We start from the raw sequence: 21,667 nt of genomic DNA, 5'->3' as shown, positions 1-21,667 counted from the left end.
TTCCATCATTTAACATTTAACACTAGATGGCGCTGTTGGTCTGAAGCTTCTCAGCGTTGGCAGCTGTGTCACAATCCACTGTTGTATGTCACATTTTTAATGAAACAATGACTGACTAAACAAAATATAGTTTTTGTTCTGAAATGAAACAAAGAAAACAAATGTAGATCTTCAAATCATCTGTGCAGCTCACTGGGCTCCTGCAGGGATGACATCAGCTGTTACCAGGTGGATTTTTCACTGAAATTGCCCACAAGTATTTTTAAAGGTCCAGTGTGAAGGATTTAGGTGGATGTATTGGCAGAAATGTAATATAATAAGTGTCTTCTTCAGTGTGTAATCACCTGAAAATAAGAATTGTGTTTTCACTACTTAAAGGGATAGTGCACCCAAAAATGAAAATTCAGCCATTATCTACTCACCCATATGCCGAGGGAGGCTCAGGTGAAGTTTTAGAGTCCTCACAACACTTGCGGAGATCCCAGGGGAGAGGAGGTAGCAACACAGCTCCACCTAATGGAGGCTTACGGCGCCCCAGATTCAAATGTCCAAAAACAAATAATTGAAACCACAAAATATCTCCATACTGCTCGTCCGTAGTGATGCAAATGTCCTGAAGCCCTGACATAAAAAGTTGTTTGGAAAAACGTCATTTGAACTCTGTTTTTAGCCTCACTTTAGCCGTAGCTCTGACTGACTCTCTGGGCACCGCGTTCACATGTGCGCGCTTGCATCACTACGGACGAGCAGTATGGAGATATTTTGTGGTTTCAATTATGGGTTCTTTTTTGGGTGCACTATCCCTTTAAGAATGAGCCGTTTACATCTACGTAGGGAATGGGTCCCTGTCTATGGTGATGACCATATTGCACCACCATGTTTCTACAGTAGCCCAGAATGGACAAACTAAACACTGGCTTTAGATCGGGACATTAGTGTTTTCGCGTCAGCCGTAATTAGAAGCCCCATTGCATCAAGAGTGTCAGAAAACTGCAGATTTTTTAATACTAAACTGCTTTATTCAGTGTTTTTACCAGTTTAAATTTTCTGGTTGTTTTGGAGAGGAAGATGCAGATAATTCTGCTCCTGGTAAGAACCTCCTCAACATCTGGATCTTAAGGTAGAGAAAAAAGATGCACGCACATAAGGAGGTGCTAGGTTAGCAACCTGTCTCCAATGAACCAAACAGTGTAAGAGAAACACAGATTTGTAACGTGAAACTGCTTTAGTCAGTGTTTTACTGGTCTAAATCGCAGGTCCGTTCATTTCGGAGGGGAGGAGTCTTCTGTGAATAATTCGGCTCCCAGTAAAAAACACTTGAACAATGAATACCAGAGAAATCCTAACCAGGGGAGGAGTTTCATCTGGTTGCAATATGCAATCCTCACCCCTAGATGCCACCAAATCCTCTAAATCTTACACACTGATCCTTTAATATGACAGCTGAAGGTGCCATACCTTGATCCTCAAAGCTTCTTTTACCCATCAGACCCACGAAGGTTTGGAATTTATGTCCTGTGAAACAAAAAGCTACACGTCACTTTATCTTAAAAAAAAAAGAATAAAAAGAAAAATGGAATTGATATCTGATGTTGAAAACAAGCAAAAGAATTACGTTTACGTGCTGTCTGCGTTTTTGCTGTTGGGAGGAAAGAAATAAAATCAGACATGGAGGCAGCAGTCATAAACATAAGTACAGTAAACACTCTCTGTAATGCCCTACCGTGATCTCTCTTCCCCATGAGTCCGAGATACTGGCGCGGTCCTGGCTTTCTGGTCAGTCTCACTAACATATCTTGAACCACTCCTGAGTTTGGCCATTTGTCCTAGTGTGTGTGTGTGTGTGTGTGTGTGTGTGTGTGTGTGTGTGTGTGTGTGTGTGTGTGTGACAGAAAAATGTATAGGCAGAGAATAAATATTGCAAATGTATTACTGCATAATAAATATTCACAATGTCCAGCGGCAGATATGTCAAATAAATCATATTACCTACAAATAATATCTTAAATTGTTTTGCGTTTCAGTGAAGACTTATCCATGCCCAAATCTTTAAGGAAACGCTGGTGTGAATATAAATATTTGATTCTAATAAGTGTGAACATCTTACCTCTCCGACTCTGTCCCTCCAGTTGTCAACATCCATTTCTTGACAGTAAACATTTGTCAGAAGCAGCACAACCAATACAACTTTAACCAGCTCCATCATCCAAAACTGTGCGTAATTTCACCCAAATGTGTCAGCGTAAAAATTGTAAACGATAAACCCCTTTAGCCTGGATTAAAGGTAATGATATATATTTGTGTGCAGGAAGTCTACACCTCTCTGAGATAGAGAAAACCCGCGTTTATTCCCTGACGTTGCGCCATTACGCCACGGGGGTCCATTAACGCTCACGTTGCGCACAAGGGCTTTTACGCACAGCTGGAGTGGATGATGTGGGGCGATACTCGTATCCAGCAATTATTCTTTGAGTCACAGGGCTTCAGTTTGACGTGTCTTATAATTAGTTTGTATTTTATGCGCTGGGTCCATTGAGAGATACTGGACCTGAGGTCCAGACTTGACCTACATAGTGTTAACTGTTCAGCTCAAGAAAATCTGACGTCTGGCCCTAAAAATATTGTCAGATTTAAGTGACAGTGGTGCACTTTGCTTTTTAAACTCAGGTTTTTAACTTTGTTCTTTGTTTCTGCTTATTTATTTATTTATTTTTCTTTAAATCTAACTTAAATTCTGTTTTTATTATTGTTTTGTGTGAAGGGAGACTGGTGATTAAGAAGTGAATTGCATGGTGTGCTGTGTTTTTACTGTGTGGGCCTATATGACAATGAACTTCTTGAATCTTGAATGCTAGTTATCTCAGACCAATAAAAGGATTCTTTCATGGAAGGCACATTTGTAGAAACAGCACAATAATATGTATGGTGACTGGCTGTGAATAAGAGCCCAAGATGGAAACCTTATTTGTCCCATTTTACCTGCTGTCCCAAATTATCTGACTATTATATCATGCCTTATTGGAGTATTTTTCTGATGCATATTACAGCATAAAGAACATTTTAATATAGCCGGACAAAAAAGGAGAAAGCTGCTCTGTACATTGCTGGAAGTTAATGTAATTTAATGTCAATGATCTCATCACTCAGATTCCTTTATATTGATGTGTTTTGTGCTGCATCTAGGTCTATTTTCATTTTTCAATACTGCTGGACAGCTACAAACTCCTTGGAATGACAAACTCCTCCATCTTTAAATGTGACAAAAAAAGACTTTTATTTCCAAGACAACTGAAAACAAAAAGTGTCACCTAAGGATGCTTTGGTGCAGTTTTATGGAGCAGCAGTGAAGAGACGGCTGTTTTTACCCGTTAGTTTTATGCTTTTATGATTGTTTTATGTGTGCGGATATCACCTATCTGTTTTGTATTGTGTTTAATGTACTATGTGCTTTATGAGTGGGTGGCTTTACTATTTTTGTCTTTCTCTGTTTTTGTTTACCTGAGCTCACTCAGACAAATTCACCAGATTAGTCGTGTTGATTTGGCGATAAAGTCTCAAATCACACAGTGACACTTTTTATTTCTCTGCGTGGCGTCAGTAAAGTTTATCTTATGTTTTTTTATGTGAGTGAATCTGTAAAGTTACAAATGACTGACTTTTAGACCGCTTGAATACATTTATTTAAAAATATAATATAGTGGATTAAATGCATTAATTAACATCAAAGGAAAGTAAATGTGCTTAGTAACTTCAAAAAAATAAATAAATAAATAAGTAAATAAATAAAAGCCCAAAAATTGCAGTGAGGCTACTAATTATGGTGAAATAAATAAATAATAAATTAAAATTATATAGCAAAATATTATATTATATACATAAAATGAAAATTTAAAACTCAGAACTTATTAATTGGCAAAAAACTATTAGATTATTTAGACATTTTAGTTTTACTCCATTTGTTTAGCAGACACTGAAGGTTTTTGTTTCATCATGTTTCTTTTGCTCCCTATATTTTATTTATTTGTTGTGCACTTGAATTTATTTTTACACAATTTTTATATTATGAAATAATACTTTCTACAACTTCTTTATGAAAATCTGTAACTATATAGTCAATGTATTAAAACTTTAAGGAAAATAAAGATCTTGTTACCAGTCTAAATTATCCTTTCAATGAGCCTACAGTCTAATTAGATACGATCCTTAATAATATAAATGAAGTATAATAATTTCTCGTCACTTCTTTACGCAGTATATAAAGTAATGACTTTAAAGGACAGTGTAGTTTGTTTTAGTTTTTAATTAATCCGGATTAAATTGGCAGCCAATGAAAACTCACTTTTAAGTGAACCTCTCGGTTGTGCTTTTTAAGGCGTTTGTCCCACTGGGGCCGCCGTAGACAGCAGCACGGTCCGCCTCCAACTCAAAAGTCTGTTGATGAATTTAGGAAGCAGGTCGAAACAAGTCTGACAGAGTTCAACAGCAGGCAGAGCTTTAACACTCAGAAACATTTTGTGAGAGAGATGCTCGGCTGCTTGTGGTGAGTTCACGGTCACTCGCCGTGAGCAGAAACATGGTTGTGTTGCGTTCAGAGTCCTCAGTATTGTGGCTCCTTGTTATTGCTGTGACAGCTCATGTCAGTGGAGCTGCAGGGAAACCGAAACTGCTCGACTATGGGGCGAGCTGTGAGTCTGAGGACAGCGCCATCAGCCTGAGGTCCAGTAAAACCTCCTCAGCGCTAGAACCGGAGCCAGGAGACCCTGCAAACGCGTTCACTGTCCTGACTCTGGACGGGGAGTTCTCCTACCAGCCCGGTGCTCTGCGGGGACCCCTCATCATTCACGCCTTCTCCAACAAGTCCGGGTTCCTGGAGTGTCTGTGGAGCTCGGAGTCGTCCCTGAGCAGCCTGGTGGAGGAGCTGCCCAACAGCACCCAGGTCCTGTTTCTGTCCCTGGATGACTCCGCGTTCAGTGATGCTCTCTGGATGAAGGAGCAGGTGCAGCGGGTCGCCATGCACAGGTGACCGGAGAGGAGCCGCTGCTCCTGGGCACAGTGTTAGAGTCAGCCCGGTGGTTACACTCAACATGTGGTTTAACACTGCAGGGATCATTTACTTATGTAAAAGTATCAATACAAAAATGTTAAATAATTAATTACAAATAAAAGATCTGCCTTCAAATCAATGCAGTGATTATAAACTTTAATTTTAATAATAATAGTAATAAACTTTACTTACAGCACCCTTCATACAAGAAATGCAGCTCAAAGTGTTGAAAATGTCAATGAGAATGCACAAAGTGGACATAAACAAGGCAATATTTATATAAAAGGACATTTAAAACAGTTTAAAACATGGAATAATTGATTAATAAAACCATAGAGTTGTAAAACTATAAATCATAAAAATACGTGGCATCCCTGACATCTATAGGTAGTGTTTTCCACAGCTTTGGGGTGTAATTGACATTGAATAATCAATTAATCCACTAGTTGTCCACTATTAAATTAATAATCAAATTAATTTGTGAATTGATTAATTAATTAATTTTTTAAAACCTTTAATGTCCAAATTGAGAAAAAAAAAGCAGTGGATTTTTTTCAGAATCAGAACCAGAAAGATTTTATTGATCCCCGAGGTGAAACTATGATTCATTACAGTCGCTCCAATGTAAAGAACAGAGAATCATAAGAATAACAGTGTGACATAGAAGTATGTTTTTTTTTTAAATCAGGAATATTTTTTATTGAATTTTGACAGGATTACACAAGGCATGATCACATCAAGTATCAAACTTAAGCATGAAACCCAGTCACAATCCTCTCCATTCCACTAACCCCCGATAACAGCTGGAATAACGTCGACAGGACGGACCTCCATCTCATGGACAGTACAGAAAATTACAGATGAGCTGAGAGTCAGGTTTAATATTAAAAGACAGGGGGAGAGAAGTCTGTGTAAATGGAAGGTTCACAATAATGGGCTTCAGGAGTATTTAATAAAATAAATTAGAAATAAAAATGTGCATTATGCTACAACGTGTAACACTAGTACTTAAGATATTAAGAATAAAATATGTTCACTGTGCTGAGTCTGTAAGAGTGTAAAAATATACAAATATGCGCACTGTGCCACATTTACTTTTTATAACAGACCTCATAGTTTTTTTTAAATACAGGCCTCTACCAAACTGTTGAGAAGTCACTTTATGATAATTGTAAAACAGAAAAAAAAACACAAAAATTACAAAACATACCCTCCTGAGACCCTGTGTCCTCATATCAGGTCATCAAATTTTGGGTTTACTTGACCTTATACTTTATTCTACTTAACTTAAGGTCCTGACACACCAAGCCGACGGTCGGCCGTCGACCAAAGTCGGGCCGTCGGTGAGAGTCTGTCAGCCAAGTTTTTGCGGTGTGTCCCACACCATCCGCTTTTCGGCCGATTGAGCATGTTGAATCGGCGACGGAGCTTGTCGGTGAGAGATCACTCTGATTGGCTGTTCAGGTTTTATTTCCTCGCCCCTGTAGTGAGTGAATCTGCCTGTAGTGAAACCGGGGCTAACCGGTGCTTCCTCCTCAGGCTCCACTTCACTCCGCTGTCCGACAGATCCTTCTTCTTCTTCCCACTTTAACCTGAATAACAAACTGGAGCTAGCTGGGAGCAGTTAGCGGAGCGTTAGCCGCAGCATGACCGGAGGGAAGCACAGCCAGTTAGCCTCCACTAGTCTCTGAGCTAGCCCCGGCTCTCCGTTTGGATCCAACCGGAGCACCGAGCCCTGGTTTGTTATTCAGGTTAAAGTGGGAAGAAGCAGCGGGTTTATCGGGCAGCTGAGTGAAGTGGAGCCTGCGGAGGAAACACCGGGACCGTCTGGATGTAATAGTGCGTGGAGGTGCTGCGGTGCTCGGCTGCTCAGATAGGAAACACCTCGGCTGACAGGATGTACCATTCTCAAAAAGGAAAAAACGATCCGCACACCGATAGAGCTCCCATTAATCCATTTAATTTTCTGTCAAGTAGTCTGAGGAAGAGCCTGCGCTGCTCTAAACGTCACTTGACAGAATTTTTTTTCATTTTTGATACGTTAGAAGTTTATGATCCAGCACCCTTTCAGTATTTATTTGGGATGTGCGTGTTATTATCTTTTTTCTAGGATGTGCCACTCTCTCACTCCGCTCTCTCTGTCTCACGCATACGCAGAACGTACGTGCCACTTGGCCGTCGGATGTAGTCCGTGTAGTGTGTTCAAATGCAACTGACACAGGGCGACTTGAGGCGACGTAGACGACGCAACAGTTGGCTTTCGTCGCCGCTAGTTCTTCAATGTCGGTTTGGTGTGTCCGCACCTTTAGACCTGCTGTCCTCATTCACTTTTTTGTGCCATCTAGTGGCAGTAAGAGCACAATACACTAATCCATGCAAAAACAAGATGGCAGCCATCTCTGCCAAGTCAGTCTGCAGCCGGTCCCGACACAAAAGTGGACAAGATCCAAAACCTGATCACATTGTAAATGTAGTAAACGTAGTCATTGTGCAGAACGACCCATTCCAGAATTATATGTATTGTATTATTGGATAATAAACAGAAGTGAATTAATTAAGCACAACCCAGAAATATTGGTTTACTACTTTGACCAATCACATTAAAGCTCCTTAATGTTTCTGCAGGAATAAGGAGGTTCTGTCCAGGCTGCACTTCTCTCCAGTGCCGGTCTTCGCTCTGGGTAACTGGATACCCAACGTGCTTTACTACTGGCGCTGCTGGGCACGCAACTGTGTCTACGCCCAGGCTGTTTTCAAATCCGAGGGTAAGATTGCCGTCTCTTCACAGACCTAATGAGTCCCATTCTCTGGCTGATGTTTGGGATTATTGAGAGAAGGACTGTCTTTTATAAGTAGAGTTTGGACCAACAAAAACAAATGGTAGAAATAATATTTTATTTTCATTTATCATTTAAGCTGCCAAACTTCTGTGACTGCTGTGTACGTTTGTCTTTTTGCCGGTTTTTGTCAGTTGTTTGGTTGTCGGTTCGTTTGTACGTACATCCCATTCTTGTGAATGTGATATCTCAAGAACACCTTGAGGAAATTTCTTAGAAATTAGCGCAAATGTCCACTTGGAATCAACTATGAACTGATTATAATTTGGTGGTCAAAAGTCAAAGCTCACTGTGACCTTGCATCCATCTCATCCTGTTGTCTGTCTCACTCTTGGGACGCGATATCTCAAGACGGCCTTGAGGGAGTTTCCTCAAATTTGGCACAAACGTCCACTTGGACTCAAGAATGACCCGATTAGTATTTGGTGGTCAAAGGTCAAGGTCACTGTGACCTCACTGTTTTTAGCCATAACTCGAGAAGTCATATACTAATTAAGATAAAATTTCACACAAATGTCTTACAGGATAAAATAATGAAGTGATGACATTTTATATCCAAAAGGTCAAAGGTCAACTTCACTGTGACATCATAAAGTTTTCTTGCCATTACTCAACGTCATATCTCAGGAACAGAAGGAGAAACATTTGGTCAGATACTGAATATATAAGTATAGTAAGTGTCCATGTTATAAGAGACATGGATGTAAACTGTAAGTGCAACTGGAATGGTTAAAGTTTTAATTAATTTAATTAGTTTATTGTGAATTTCTATATTATTTCATAGATTCTTAACTTGAAGTAGTGTTTTATTTTCCCTATTTATCTTGTTGTGTTTATTGTGGTCATTTATGCACCAAGGTAATTCCATGTATGTGATTCTGAATCTGCTGTAGGTATGAGTTTACTTTGAAACTGTCATTAATATTTAACTTAAGTCAAATCAGTTTATTTGTTCAGCACAGTTTAAAAACAACCACCAGCTGACCAAAGTGCTTTACACAGTGAAAAAGAAAAAGTACAGAAACTAACAAATGATAGAAAGACAATGACGAAAACAGATACTGAGATACCTGAAACACAGAAAGCCAGAAAAAACAAGTGGGTTTCAGCCTGGATGTAAACATTCAGTGGTCGGGGATGATCAGACATGTAAAAGGGAGGCAGTTTCACAACTTTGGCCCAACCACAGGAAAAGCACAGTCACCTTTTTGCCCTGAACAATGAACTGGGACAGAAAGCAGCAGCTGATCAGAGGACCTCAGTGTTAGCACAGTGGTTCCCAACTGGTTTCATCATAGGGTCCAAATTTCTCCTTAGTCATTAGTACAAGGTCCATGCAGTTTAATACATTCAGCGCCATAAATGTGTTTGGCTGTGTCATGGAGTGAGTTTGCTGTCTCTGTCAATTATCTGTCCGTTAGTCCCTCAAAATACTTCAAAATAAAAGATCTGTGCCAAAAATTCACTGTACTTCAAAATATAAAGTTTGTTTTTACAAACTTGACACATTTGTGAGTCACTTCTGGTCCATTCAGAACGGGCCCATGACCCACTTTTGGACCACGACCCACCAGTTGGGAACCACTGTTATAGTAGGACAGTAGAGAGGTGAAAGATCACTGAGATATGCTGGAGTAACATCTTGTAGTCAGCCCTAAATGTCACCAGTGATCAGTGCAGTGACCTTAAAATTGGACTCATATTTAATATCGGACAATTTTTTTTAGGACCGTTTTTTACACCACAAATTTTTCATACCATTTCAGGGTATAAAGTTGCCTCAGCTTCATTCAGTGAATTATGAACATATTGTTTCCCAACATTGTATTTTACCCTGTGTATTGGACGTAGGTTGATGGTTGTGTATTTTTCTGTCCTCACAGGGTGGAACATGCCCGTGATCGTCAAGAGACTGGATGCCAGGTATGACTGGCTCATGAAGCGCTGGGATACAAAGTCGTATCAGCTGACTGATGCAGGTGATGGGTGTCAGCCTTCCCCCTCGGTGGCGGGTGCTGTGGCCTGGGTGTCTGAGGGAAACTGCTCTTTCTTTACTAAGGTCTGTTAACGTTAACGGGCTTCCAGCTAACACTGTTACTTCTTTTACAATCTGGTAAACCATTGTGTCTCACTGATAATGAACATGATCATTAGTTGCAATTTTACTGCTTTTTCTTCTTTGTAGCCGGTCAGTTGTCACTCCATAGTCTTGTTTTTAAACACACAGGAAGTATTGACTTTCATCTGATACGATATTTTGTTCTTCCTTCCAGGTGGAGAGCATGGCCAAATCCAACGCCTCCGGTGTCCTTGTCTACGCTCTGCCTGGTAATCCGATCCAGGACATGAACTGTGTTGAGGATGAATGTGACACAACGCTGGACATCCCTGCTGCCATGGTGCACATGGAGGGTTCGGTCGCTCAGGCGCTCGAGTAAGACTGACTGACCTGGAGGATTAAAAGCCTCCTGACTTTGATGATTAACATCCGTGTACATAGATTAACTGAACACTTTGAAGGTTAAAGGAAAGATTCTGGAAAGTCTGTTTGCCTAATCGCATGTTGACTTGGTCTGGTCACAACTTTAAAGGATGTTTCTGAAATTCATCAGTCCATGTCTCTAAACTACAGAGAATCTGATTGTAAAAATGCATCAGGTGTAAAATATGATGACGTCTTTTTTCATGCTGCTCGTCACATTTTGGTTTGAGTCTTCTGAATTTGTATCGTAGGTTTGGACAGCTGGTGTATGTCTCCTTCCAGAACACCCCATCCCCGAACTTCTTCATCAGTATCGACCATCAGGGGGCGCTGGCTGAGATGGGCTGGTCTCTGTACCCTTCGTTCAGCTTCGTCAACTGGCAGGCACAGTGGTAAGGACGCAGATGAACGTCTGAAGGGTTGAAGAGAGTCTGCAGAAGAGATATATCATAGATTTGCAACCTAAAATGAATGTGAGCCAGGGGTGTACATTTAGGGAGCAATGGCCCCTTTCCTACTTCCTGCCCACCTACTTCCTGCCCCCTTGCTCAGACCACATGCATCTTCCAACTTGGCCTCCATTTTGAACTCTACTGCACACCCGAGGCTCTCTGACTGTAGTCAAAAATCCTTTATTAATACATGGATAAACCAACACTTTTCGATGAGAGAGTCTTTATCAGGGTGCCTCAGATGCATTTTTGGACTGCCTGCCTGTACCAAGGACTTTTACACTAAGTGGGCTGATCAGTCGTTCTTTTTTTATTTTAACCCCATCCTTGAAGAGCACCTGACTTTTTACAACTAACTACACAGAGCCTTAACCCAGTGCAGCGCTCCATTTGAACCATTTGGATGGTGAAACGTAACAGACATAAACATGCCAAGTGTTTCCATTCTAAACAAGGCTACTTGTTGAGTTTTGGTGAGGATGGTTGAGCTTGTAAAACCGCAGATGGACACAATTCGACTTGCACCCCCGTCTTAAAAACTAGCACTTGGAAGCATTTTGGCATCTTGAAGTTGAAGGGAAAAGGAACTTGGACAGGAGTCACACTGTTTGCAAGTAATTTCATCTGTTCATTTTAAGTATGGATCATTACAAATATGCTGTGTTTTAAAAGTAGCAAGTTGTCAGACAGTAAGATAAAAAAAAAAGTTGTATAGAAATCGATAATTTTGATGGATCGAGAATCGTTTTGTAGCACTCACAACAGACCGTGACGTACCTGTAGTTTCCCACCCCTTCTAAAAACTTCTTCTGTGGTAGTTCCAGCTGCAGTAACTGTCTCCTGGAGCACATTTTGCCATGATGACACACACACAGACTCACAAGGTGAAAACAATACCAGCTGTCACCACGTTGCAACCGGCAAAAACGCTATGAACAAAAATCAGAAAATATTTTCAGGACTGCGATGCAAATTTTACTTTAAGTCTCTTGAAAGAATCCCTAATTTGACAGATCTAACACTAAATGTATCTCTCTTTTTTTAAAATTTGAAACATGATATTTGAATTTGATGTGTATAGTTTGCTTGTGTGAAAAATATGTTTTTGCATGTACCCCTGACTTTATTGTCTGTCTCCAGGTTCGATTTCTACGCCGACCTGCAGACCAAACTTCAAAGTCCTGCAAAGGTTGTTCCTGTTTTTGACAAAGTCCAAATGCAGGGGGAGACGGGAGCGGTGGCCACGGTCGACCTGCCTTTAGGTAACCTCATCAGCAGTATGTGTGAGATCGGCAGGTTTAAATGTGCTTAGTGGTCATTTCGTACCAAAGGTGACAGATATTCTGTGATTATTATTATTGTTTTAATGTCCTAATGGAAAAGTCCTGTTATATGACACTTAAACTCTCCTCTGACACCCAGACTAGTGGTGTTATTGTTCACGTTTGTAGCTTTAAGACAAGCTGACTGTGTTCAATAACAGGGAAACTATGAATGTGCAACAAAAGTTTTCACAGACAGTTCCTGTGTGGCTGAGTTATGAGAGGACTGTCAAACAGATTTAGGTCTGACCTCGGTGATATAATCCATTATTATGGAACACTTCTGTCCAAAGCATCCATTAGTGTCGGCTCAAAACTGCTAACCTGTTCAGAAAACACAACATTAGCATGCAGAGGTAAGAGGAATTTAGCATTAGAGCATCAGTGTGAACTCTTAACGCAGCATGAGAGGAACTCGAGCTTTGTTGAAAATGATAATGATAAAAACATTTGCACATTTTGTCTCTCCTCAGCCCTGTCGAGCTTTGACACCCTGGAGCTCGACGCAGCGTTGTCGTGTCCTGGCAAGAGAGACTCGTCCTGCGCTCACTGGGATCACACAGTGCAGCTGTTCATCTGCTGCGATCCTCTCGGTCCGTACTGCGACACGGAGCTGGGCAGATGGATCACTGCCTTCCGCAGGTACGACGTTGATGAAAAACACAAGATGATCATAGTAATTACTATTTATATTAATAATCCACAGTTTTTGTGGAATAAATACATCTATATGTGCCGTCTGTGGATCTTTTAAGATTGTGAAAAATATAAATTTAAGGCTTTAAAGAGTATTTGAATTAAAAAGAAATTAAGATAATTACTTGAAGGAACATCCTTTACTTTTTTATTTCTTAATATTTCTTTTTTCCCTTACTGTTTTTTCTGTTTCCAGATATTGCATTATAATGTGCAATTTGTGGAGCCGAACTGCTACAAGCATTATATATACTCTATTTTATTTCATTTTAGCCCTTACCTCTGCCTCTCTGGCTGTGTATAGTTTTGTTATAGCCCCCTTTTCATAGACATCCTTTGACAGAAATAGAATATGAGTCAATCCAAATGAATATTACGGCTGAGAGGCTTTATTTGTTTTGTTTTGTTTTTTGCAACAGTCTTTCTTTGTGTGTGTAGGTGTGGGGTTTTTTATTCTTTTTTTTGTTTTTTGTTTTTTGTTTTTACATTTTTTACATTCATTTGTTTTGTTTTTTGTTGGTTTTCTTTCTCTATGAGTTATATGAATAATAAGTCTGTTTTATGCTTTCTATTGACAATAAACTGAGCACAACAGATATTAAAAGAACATTTTAGATTTCTGTGAAGTGGGGTTTCATCAGGTGCTTATCCACGGTCAGTGTACGTTAGATATCGGTCAGCATGCTCTCAGTTTGGATGTTGGCAGCAGCAAAACTTATTTTAGCAACCCATTAAAAGTCCCACCGAAAAAAGAAAATCAATATCTGTTTAAGTGTACACCATGTTTGGAATGTTTTTACCACTTAACCTTGCTGTCAGACAGTGATTTGAAACGGGGAACTAAACTGAAACTGAAACTTATCTATGCTCCCTTCAAAGCCACCAAATCCCAATGACAAAAACAGTAATTTTACATTGCAGAACACGGGAGTTGCTGGTCTACCACTGCCAGGATCGATTAGTTTGCTTGTCTTATTGTGTGACTTTGGTGTTCTAAAGGTCCACTGTGTAAGATATGGGGGGATTTAGTGGCGTCTAGCAGTGAGGATAGCGGATTACAACCAGCTGAAACTTCTCCTGGTTAGAATTAGGAGATTTTTATTGGGAGCTGAATTCACAGAGGTCTGTTCCTCTCCAGAACAAATGGACCAGCTGATAAAAAAACGGCAAATACAGTTTCTCACTAAAAATCTGTCATTCTCCTACTCTGTTCAGCTCACTGGAGACGTATCATTAGTCCAGCACCTGCTAATGTGCGCTCACCTTTTTTCACTGGTACCTTAAAATCCAGACGTTGAAGAGGTTTTCAGTCGGAGCCGAATTACCCACAGAGGTCTCTTCCTCTCCAAAACAAACAGACCAGGTGATTTAAACCGGTAAAAACACTGAATAAAGCAGTTTAACATTAAAAAATCTGTGGTTTTCTGACACTCTTGTCACGAGAGAAATGTTTGGGCACATTTTGTATTGAAAACTAACACGACAGGAACAAAATGCACATCAAAATATTCTTATTAATATGTTATGGTGAATATTGATTTTAACTGTGTTACCCGGCTGTTTTCCAGGCAAAATTAAAAAGGACCTAAATGTGTTTTCCTGTGACAATCCTTGTGTTTTATCTGATATGTGTGACATGATTGTACTGTATGTGTTATATTGGCAGAGGCACTGGGCGCTGGCTGACGGACGTGTCCCCTCTGATCCCCCTGCTGGACAGCAACAAATGCACCCTCACCATGAAGACAGTGCCGTGGGCGATGCCGTGGTTCGTCTCCCTCAACCTGAGATTCAGTGTCAGCAATCGCACAGGTATAAACTGTCATAACACGTAACACACATTTGAAAACGGTTGTGGGTGCTCTGAGCAGGCAGTACAGCTTTAGGTGACAGAGATAGAGACATGTCGTTGTTCTGAAAACAATGGGAAATTAGTTATTGTAGTTTGACCCACTGATTTGGCTCGCTCGTTAACACAGTCAGCAGTCGTAGCAGCAGCGTTGAAACCGATCATGGAGGCAATTAAGGTACTTTAAAACACTTAGACCTGATTGCCACAAATGATACATATTTGAAGAGTCAGTGTGACTCACACATCCCAAGGATATCATTATCTCCGATGTGCATTGCGAACGTCCATAAATCCACTCAGAATAGAAAAAAGACCATAATCCAGAACTCACCTGGGAATCTTTACATTTTTGGCTGCGAGGTGTTGGTGTTTCCCCACTCTCAAAATGAATAGTGGTGCAGGGGTGACATTTCTTTGAAGGCCAGTCAATGGACCTTTTTCACAGCAGACATTTTGACTTGTGTCAGTAGAAAAAGCACAGGTGAAATTGATAACATTAAGGATGGCTGAGTTCCATTCAGTGTCCCAGTAAGCTAGTAACATTTAGCCAAAATGGACAATACCAGGGTCTCCCCTAAGTGGAACGCAGCTGTCATTAGTGTCATTGAACACACCTGTGTTGCTCCTACTCTGACGTGTCAAAATGTCTGCCGTGAAAAAGGAAGGTCTATAAGTTAACATCACCCTGGTTCCCTCAACAAAAAGCCAGTGGGATTTTTATGTTGTAGATTGTGTTATTGCAGAAAATAAGCTCTGTGCCAAACTAAAATGTATGATACTTACACGTAACCACCTTTTTTAGGTGAGACAAATGAACCAGAAATGCCTAAATGCCAACACATTTCTAGGTTTTAGGACTCATTCCTGCAGCACTATATAGGCTCTGACAGAGCCGTAGATACTGACAATCTTTTATTACTGTAGTCCTCATTTTCTGTCTCCAGTTTAGCATGATAGCATGGACGATTTAGTAAGTTAGCAAGCCAACTAGCTAGCTGCTACATAATAATAATGATAAAATGTATTTGATATAGCACCTTTCACAGAAATCAAATGCAGTCAATAAAAAAAGCAACAAAAATAAAGTAAAACACAGAGCAAACACAGGCTACTGAGGACCCAAATAGAAACATACCAGGGAACAAGCACTAGACAATTTTGGCCATTTTGGAAAAGGTGGGTCTTCAGTTGTTGTTTTTTTTAAATTTCGTAAACCTAAAGGAAGAGAATTCCATAGTGTTGGAGCCACAACTTCAAAGGCACGATCACCTTTTGATTTGAGTCTGGAGGTGGAGAATGCCAGTAGGTCCTGTTCTGAAGACCTAAGACACCTACTGACAATATATGGATGAAGGAGATCACTGATGTGTTCAGGTGCCTGACCGTGGAGGGCTTTATATGTGAGAATGAGAATCATAAAATGAATCCTGAACCTGATGGGAAGCCAGTGTGAAGAAACTAAAATGGGAGTGATGTGAGTTGACCTGTCGGACCTGGTTAACAGCCTCATAGCAGCGTTCTGCATTATTTGAAGACAGTTCAGAGAGGATTTGTTTAGACAAGTGAAAAGAGAATTACAGTAGTTCAGTCGGGAGGACAAAAGGCAGGGATAATCATCTCTAGCTCAGGTCAAAACACCATAGACCTGAGCTTTGCAATATTTCTTAGCTAAATAAAACAAGTTCGGGTCAATGATTTAACATGATGGTCAAAATGCATGCTCAAAAATAACACCAAGATTCTTAGACTTTGACCATATAGCTGCCAAAAGGGACCCAATACCTTTGAAGCTATACTATCTGAAGCAATTGTCAGAACCTCCACCTCACCTGTGTTTAATTGTAGGTAGCTGTTTGACATCCAAACCTTGACGGCAATCAAACAGTTGTGAAGAACAGCAAGTTTGGCAGTGCTAATACGCTTAAATGAGACATACAGTAGAATGTCGTCAGCATAACAATGATATGATATACCTTTGAACTGGCTAATAAATTGACCATGTGGAAGCATGTATATAGCAAATAATATAGGATCTAAGACAGAGCCCTGTGGTACACCACAGGAAAGAGCAGCAGTGTCTGACCTGAAAGGACCAAGAGACACAGAGGAACTTCTTTCTGAATGGTAGGAGCGAAATCAGTAAAGGGAACTCCCAGTGATACCCACCCACTGTCTGTGCCTTTCAGCCATGATACTGTGACCCACAATATCAAAAGCTGCACCTTCATGAGTAAGATTTACAACGCAGTGCTTCATCACAGCATTGGAAAGCACATCCTACAAATCCCTGTTTCTTTCAACGTACAGTATGTATCAGTATTTCAAGTAGAGAATTATATACACAATGATAGAACATTTTATCCATACACTCTCAGCAGGTAGTATCATTTCACAAAGTTCATGGTTTGAATTATTACAGTAAAGTATCACAGAAATGTTAATACAGCAGTAATGCCTCAGAGTGTGCCACACAGCTCTGTTTTTAAACTAGTATAAACTGAGCTGCATGAACAAAACTACATATAATATCTCATCAGCCACTGCCATATTTAACACTGTACAATATATCAAATATCTAACACCCTTTGTGCATAATTTTAGCAGCTACAACATGGACTTAAAACAGTGGGCATGACAGTAAAACTCACACACCAAATTCACAGCTCAGAGAAAATGTCATGCTCAGATCTGAACTCTCCCACTGTGAGAATGGAGAGCCGGAATAATGTGATCCCAGAACATTTTCTGTCCATGGCACAGAGCGGGAATCTCTCCGCAGGAAGGAACAGGCTGTCTGTGAATACTTACTGGAAGATGTCTGGATAAAAAAGACACACATTAAAGATGACGCTTTTAGTCCCAGAAAATTACTCTGACTCAGCTTCCTTAAAATATAAAAAAAATACGGAATATATGATTATGACACAGAGGATGGTCGGGGAATAAACGGTGTCATAAAAAGGTAAAAGAAGTGCCACATCACATTCTCCCAAAACCAAGGTTGATGTGTTTAGATTTCTTCTTTCATCTGAGCCACAATTTTAAGTCAAATATCAGAAAACATAAAGGATACCAATATTTTTCGTAATAAATAACCAAAACAATGAACAAGAACAAGTACATTTATTGTACTTACAGCTTGTCCTATTACTACATACATTTACTCCAGTATTTAAGTACCATTTCCTAGGTACTTTACTTGAGTATTTCCTTTCCTTCTGATGAAGGGCTGGTGCCGGAAACCTCACATGTGGTGATACAATTATAATTGCCAAAAGGAGCATTTTCTAGTGTGAGGATCAGTTTCTGTATTTAAGTAATAAGTATGTTAACATTTTCATTAGCTAATAGCCTTCTGTGTTGCAGATAATGGTGCAGAGAAGCTCCGCCCCTTCAGAGTGATGCCACTGTACAGCGGGGGAACCTTTGACAGAAACTACAACAAGAGGTTCCATCCAATCAAAGTCTCCATCCCGGTGTCGACCAAAAAGGTAACAGATCTGACGCTGATCATAATTAACCATTTAAAGAGCTTCCTGTCTCATCTTAGCGGCTGTGTGTTTGTTCTCAGGTGGAGCTGTACACTGTCATCACGGCCCACGGCTACGATGAAAACAAATGCGGAGAGTTTTGTGTCACTTCTCACCACTTCCTGATCAATGATGTTTTTAACAACACACTGACATTCGATTCAGCAGGTGAGAAATGTTTGAAGAATATTTTCTGATTTGGTTACTGACAAAACAATCTTACCTCAAGGTTCATTTTTGTAGCTGTTGTGGAGCTTTCAATCATATCACACTATCTTCATCAGCAGGAGTTTGCTCGCTTGTAATGGAATTTTAGATGGTTAAATTTTACTTTTTAAGGAGTTGTCGTCTAGGTGGCTTATGAAGGAGAAGTGTTCAGAAAAATAGAAATTTAAACATTAATACAACTGAAAGTTTTAGAAACTGACGTTGAGCCAAGATAGTTTTATCAAAGATTAAGACTGAACTTTGAAAGTCAGTATTGAGGTCATTAGATTTAATTTAAAGTCTTGCAAGTAGGTTTTGAAATGTTAACATCGCACATTGATCAGGAACCTCATGTCCACTACCTTCACATACATTGGCAGTAAATTTGCGAGACAGTAAAATTGGTAGTAGAACCTCAGGTTAAATAATGAAATGTGTTAATAAATGTATTTCACACATCTTGATGCCCTCTCCTTTCTTCATTTTCAATTGTTGACATCTTCAAATGCCTTATTTTGTCCGACTAACAATCAAAAGCCCAAAAGATATTCTGTTTATGATGATATAAAACAAAATTTTTCAAGAAATCCTCACATTTGAGAAGCTGTAATAAATGTTTGGCATTTTTGCTTGGCGTTTAAGTTCTTGTAATTTAATCTCATCTCGATCAGCTAATTGATAATGGACACTGAGCTATAGGGTCATTTCTTGCACTGATTGTTGTGTTTTCATCTTTTTGCCGTCATGGTGGGGAATCATCAGGAACACCTCTGGGCTGCACTCTGACGGTGAAAGAGGGCGCCGTACCAAATGAACACGGCACGTGGCTGTACGGGCGTGGAGGCTGGTGTGATGGACTACAGGTTGACCCCTGGAGGACGGATATCACCAAACAGGTACAACCCTACAACTCTAAACTTTACCATTTGCTATTTGTTCTCTTATTGAGCTCAAAAAAATTTAATTTTTCTACACAGAAGCTGCTGTTTAAAGCTCTACCAATCAATAATTTTATATTTACAATGTATTAAATGCGTAATGTAAACAGAAGCGACTGCTCTAGCTGGTAAACATAGTGGAGCATTTATCAGATGTTTTTCTTAGGAGTTGGTGGAGACCAAACCAGAGCTGAAAGAAGAGTGAATACTGAGCTCACAGTCCTCAGTTAGACGGAGACACAACTTAAAATGAATGTTAATGTTGCTTTATAAGGTGTTATTATGCCAGTTTTGTGTTTACATCTTCTGTTTGAGACAGAACCGTTTAAATGCCAGTAAGCCTCTCTCCCTCCAGTAGATTTACAAGAACCTGACATCAAAATCAAGGTCACACTGCAGCAAAACATTTGAGTGAGGATTAAAATCAAGGAGCACCTAATTATTCTGAAGTGACCATAAAGGCTCCTGATATAATCGTGTAAACTCTTGACTTGTTTCCTGCCTTCAGTGCTCTCTTGTACTCAGCAGTCATATGAAGAAGAGTCCTGGGATCAGATTTACTCCAAGATTTAATTGTGAAAATGTAAATTTTGCGATTTTTAGTGTTTACGTGTTTACTTTTACTTTAGAAATTACTATATTTTGTACCAAAGTTATTATCTTCGCCAGGTGTAAGCCTGGAGGGATTGTGCATTATTTGGTTGTGCGTGTGTGAGAGTGTGTATCTCTCTGTCTGCAGCTAATCTCACAAACTACTGGACCAATCAGCCTAATATTTTGTGTGCACAAGTATGACTGTATCCTTAAGGACCTCTTGTGGTTGTGTTTACTCACAAGTGTTGAAAAACCTGTTTTATCGCCATCACTGCCTGCTGACTCCTCACTTCATAAGGGGCCATTAGGGGCCGCAAGTTTTCCGGAAATTGTCTCGACTGAAAATAACGACCTTTACTGTCTGTTGCAGGCCACATGTTGGCTGTCGTCCTGGCTCAGAAACCGACATCCATAGAAAAGTTCATTCAGTCTCTCAAAGTTCAGTCTCATTTTGAACCGGAGCATCCACAGATTAATTCCATACCCGATATGTTATGATTCACCAACGTTATGCACAATAAAAGATGAATAAATCCCCATTTTTGTTATTTGTGCTGCCATTTTGACCGTAAGGGAACCATGTTGGACAACTCCATCAGGTGCAGCTGCAACCTGATTTTGTTCCATGTGCCACACAGTGTCATTCCAGACTGGGAGTATTTCAGAAACATTTTGCCTGCCTGATTTAGTAGACTTGCAGATTTTTTTTTTTTTTTTTTTTGTGCCTTTATTTGATAGGACTACATGCAGTAAAGGGCTGTAGACTGGAATTGAACCTACAACCTTTGTACATGGGACAGCCACTCTGACCACTGAGCTACTGGGTGATATTTGATATTTGTGCCTCTACAAATGGTAGTAGTAGTAGTAAAGAGTAGTAAGTGGGGCAATGGAGTTAAATAGCTTCTTTTTTAATATTGTTTTTTGTTATTTCCTATTTTGTTGTGCTGTAGCCAACAGACAAAGTTAATACTGTTTAAAATCCAGTTATGAATGACATGGATCAAAGATGTTTTGCTACATTCATCCTCATAATTATACTGTATTTATGAGGATGAATGTATTTCGCATATTGTGCCTGTTTGCAGGAGAAATTGATCTGCTCTGTGCAACATGCAGCAACTCTGTTAAAAAAAGACAAGGCTTGTATTTTAGTTTCTGCGCTGTGCTGCTGGAATTATAAAAACTGTCTTGAATGGCTGTGATCAGCTCCGGCAGCCCCCTGGTGGGGATCTGGACTCCACTGTTAATTATTATTTGCTTGATGAAGATATGTGTGAAATTGAAACGTTGCATCTGTATTTATTCACTGAGTTTTATTACAGTGTGTGGATCCTTTCTCTCTGTTTCTGTCCTCTTTCAGCTGAACATGAGCGAGTTTGAATCCAACACGGTCGTCTACTTCGGCCTGTTCAACGGGACAGATCCTAATCCATCCAAGGAGCCTGGATACATCATCATGTCGTCTTTCTTTGTCTTTTACAAATGACGCCGCTCTGTAAAACTCTACATTGTGAATGGTGATGTGAACTTCCGAATGTGTCGTGTGTGTGTGTACAATCAACGTCAGAGATTAAATTTCTATTTTCCTACTGCTTTCACTGACTGTTTCCATCACTCTTGCTCCTGTTTCATTAACTTGCACAGACAGGAGGTAACCTTTAGGCTTGATGAATGATAAAACCAGCGCTGACAGAGAATATAACTCTCCAC

General features: G+C 39.9%; 1 protein-coding gene and 1 long non-coding RNA gene across 2 annotated transcripts; one reads left to right on the top strand and one right to left on the bottom strand.

Moving 5' to 3' along the window:
• Positions 1-44: 44 nt before the first annotated feature.
• On the bottom strand, positions 45-2,674 carry LOC125893051 (uncharacterized). The gene is made up of 5 exons (XR_007449831.1): positions 2,108-2,674; positions 1,724-1,826; positions 1,616-1,639; positions 1,459-1,515; positions 45-200 (listed from the first exon to the last, which is right to left on the bottom strand). It is a non-coding gene; the product is annotated as an uncharacterized LOC125893051 (long non-coding RNA).
• A 1,728-nt stretch (positions 2,675-4,402) lies between these two features.
• On the top strand, positions 4,403-21,546 carry si:dkey-256h2.1 (uncharacterized protein LOC337520 homolog). The gene is made up of 12 exons (XM_049583485.1): positions 4,403-5,019; positions 7,670-7,809; positions 9,765-9,940; positions 10,155-10,315; positions 10,615-10,755; positions 11,956-12,077; positions 12,611-12,779; positions 14,500-14,645; positions 18,052-18,176; positions 18,257-18,383; positions 19,185-19,318; positions 21,318-21,546. Exons 1-12 carry the CDS (start codon positions 4,574-4,576, stop codon positions 21,441-21,443), a joined length of 2,013 nt encoding a protein of 670 aa, XP_049439442.1. The 5' UTR covers positions 4,403-4,573; the 3' UTR covers positions 21,444-21,546.
• Positions 21,547-21,667: the final 121 nt, after the last annotated feature.

The sequence above is a fragment of the Epinephelus fuscoguttatus genome, linkage group LG8, assembly GCF_011397635.1.
Source record: "Epinephelus fuscoguttatus linkage group LG8, E.fuscoguttatus.final_Chr_v1".
Lineage (NCBI taxonomy): Eukaryota > Metazoa > Chordata > Actinopteri > Perciformes > Serranidae > Epinephelus > Epinephelus fuscoguttatus.
Note: the sequence above shows the minus strand (reverse complement) of the source record. Positions and strands in the feature narration are given on the sequence as shown.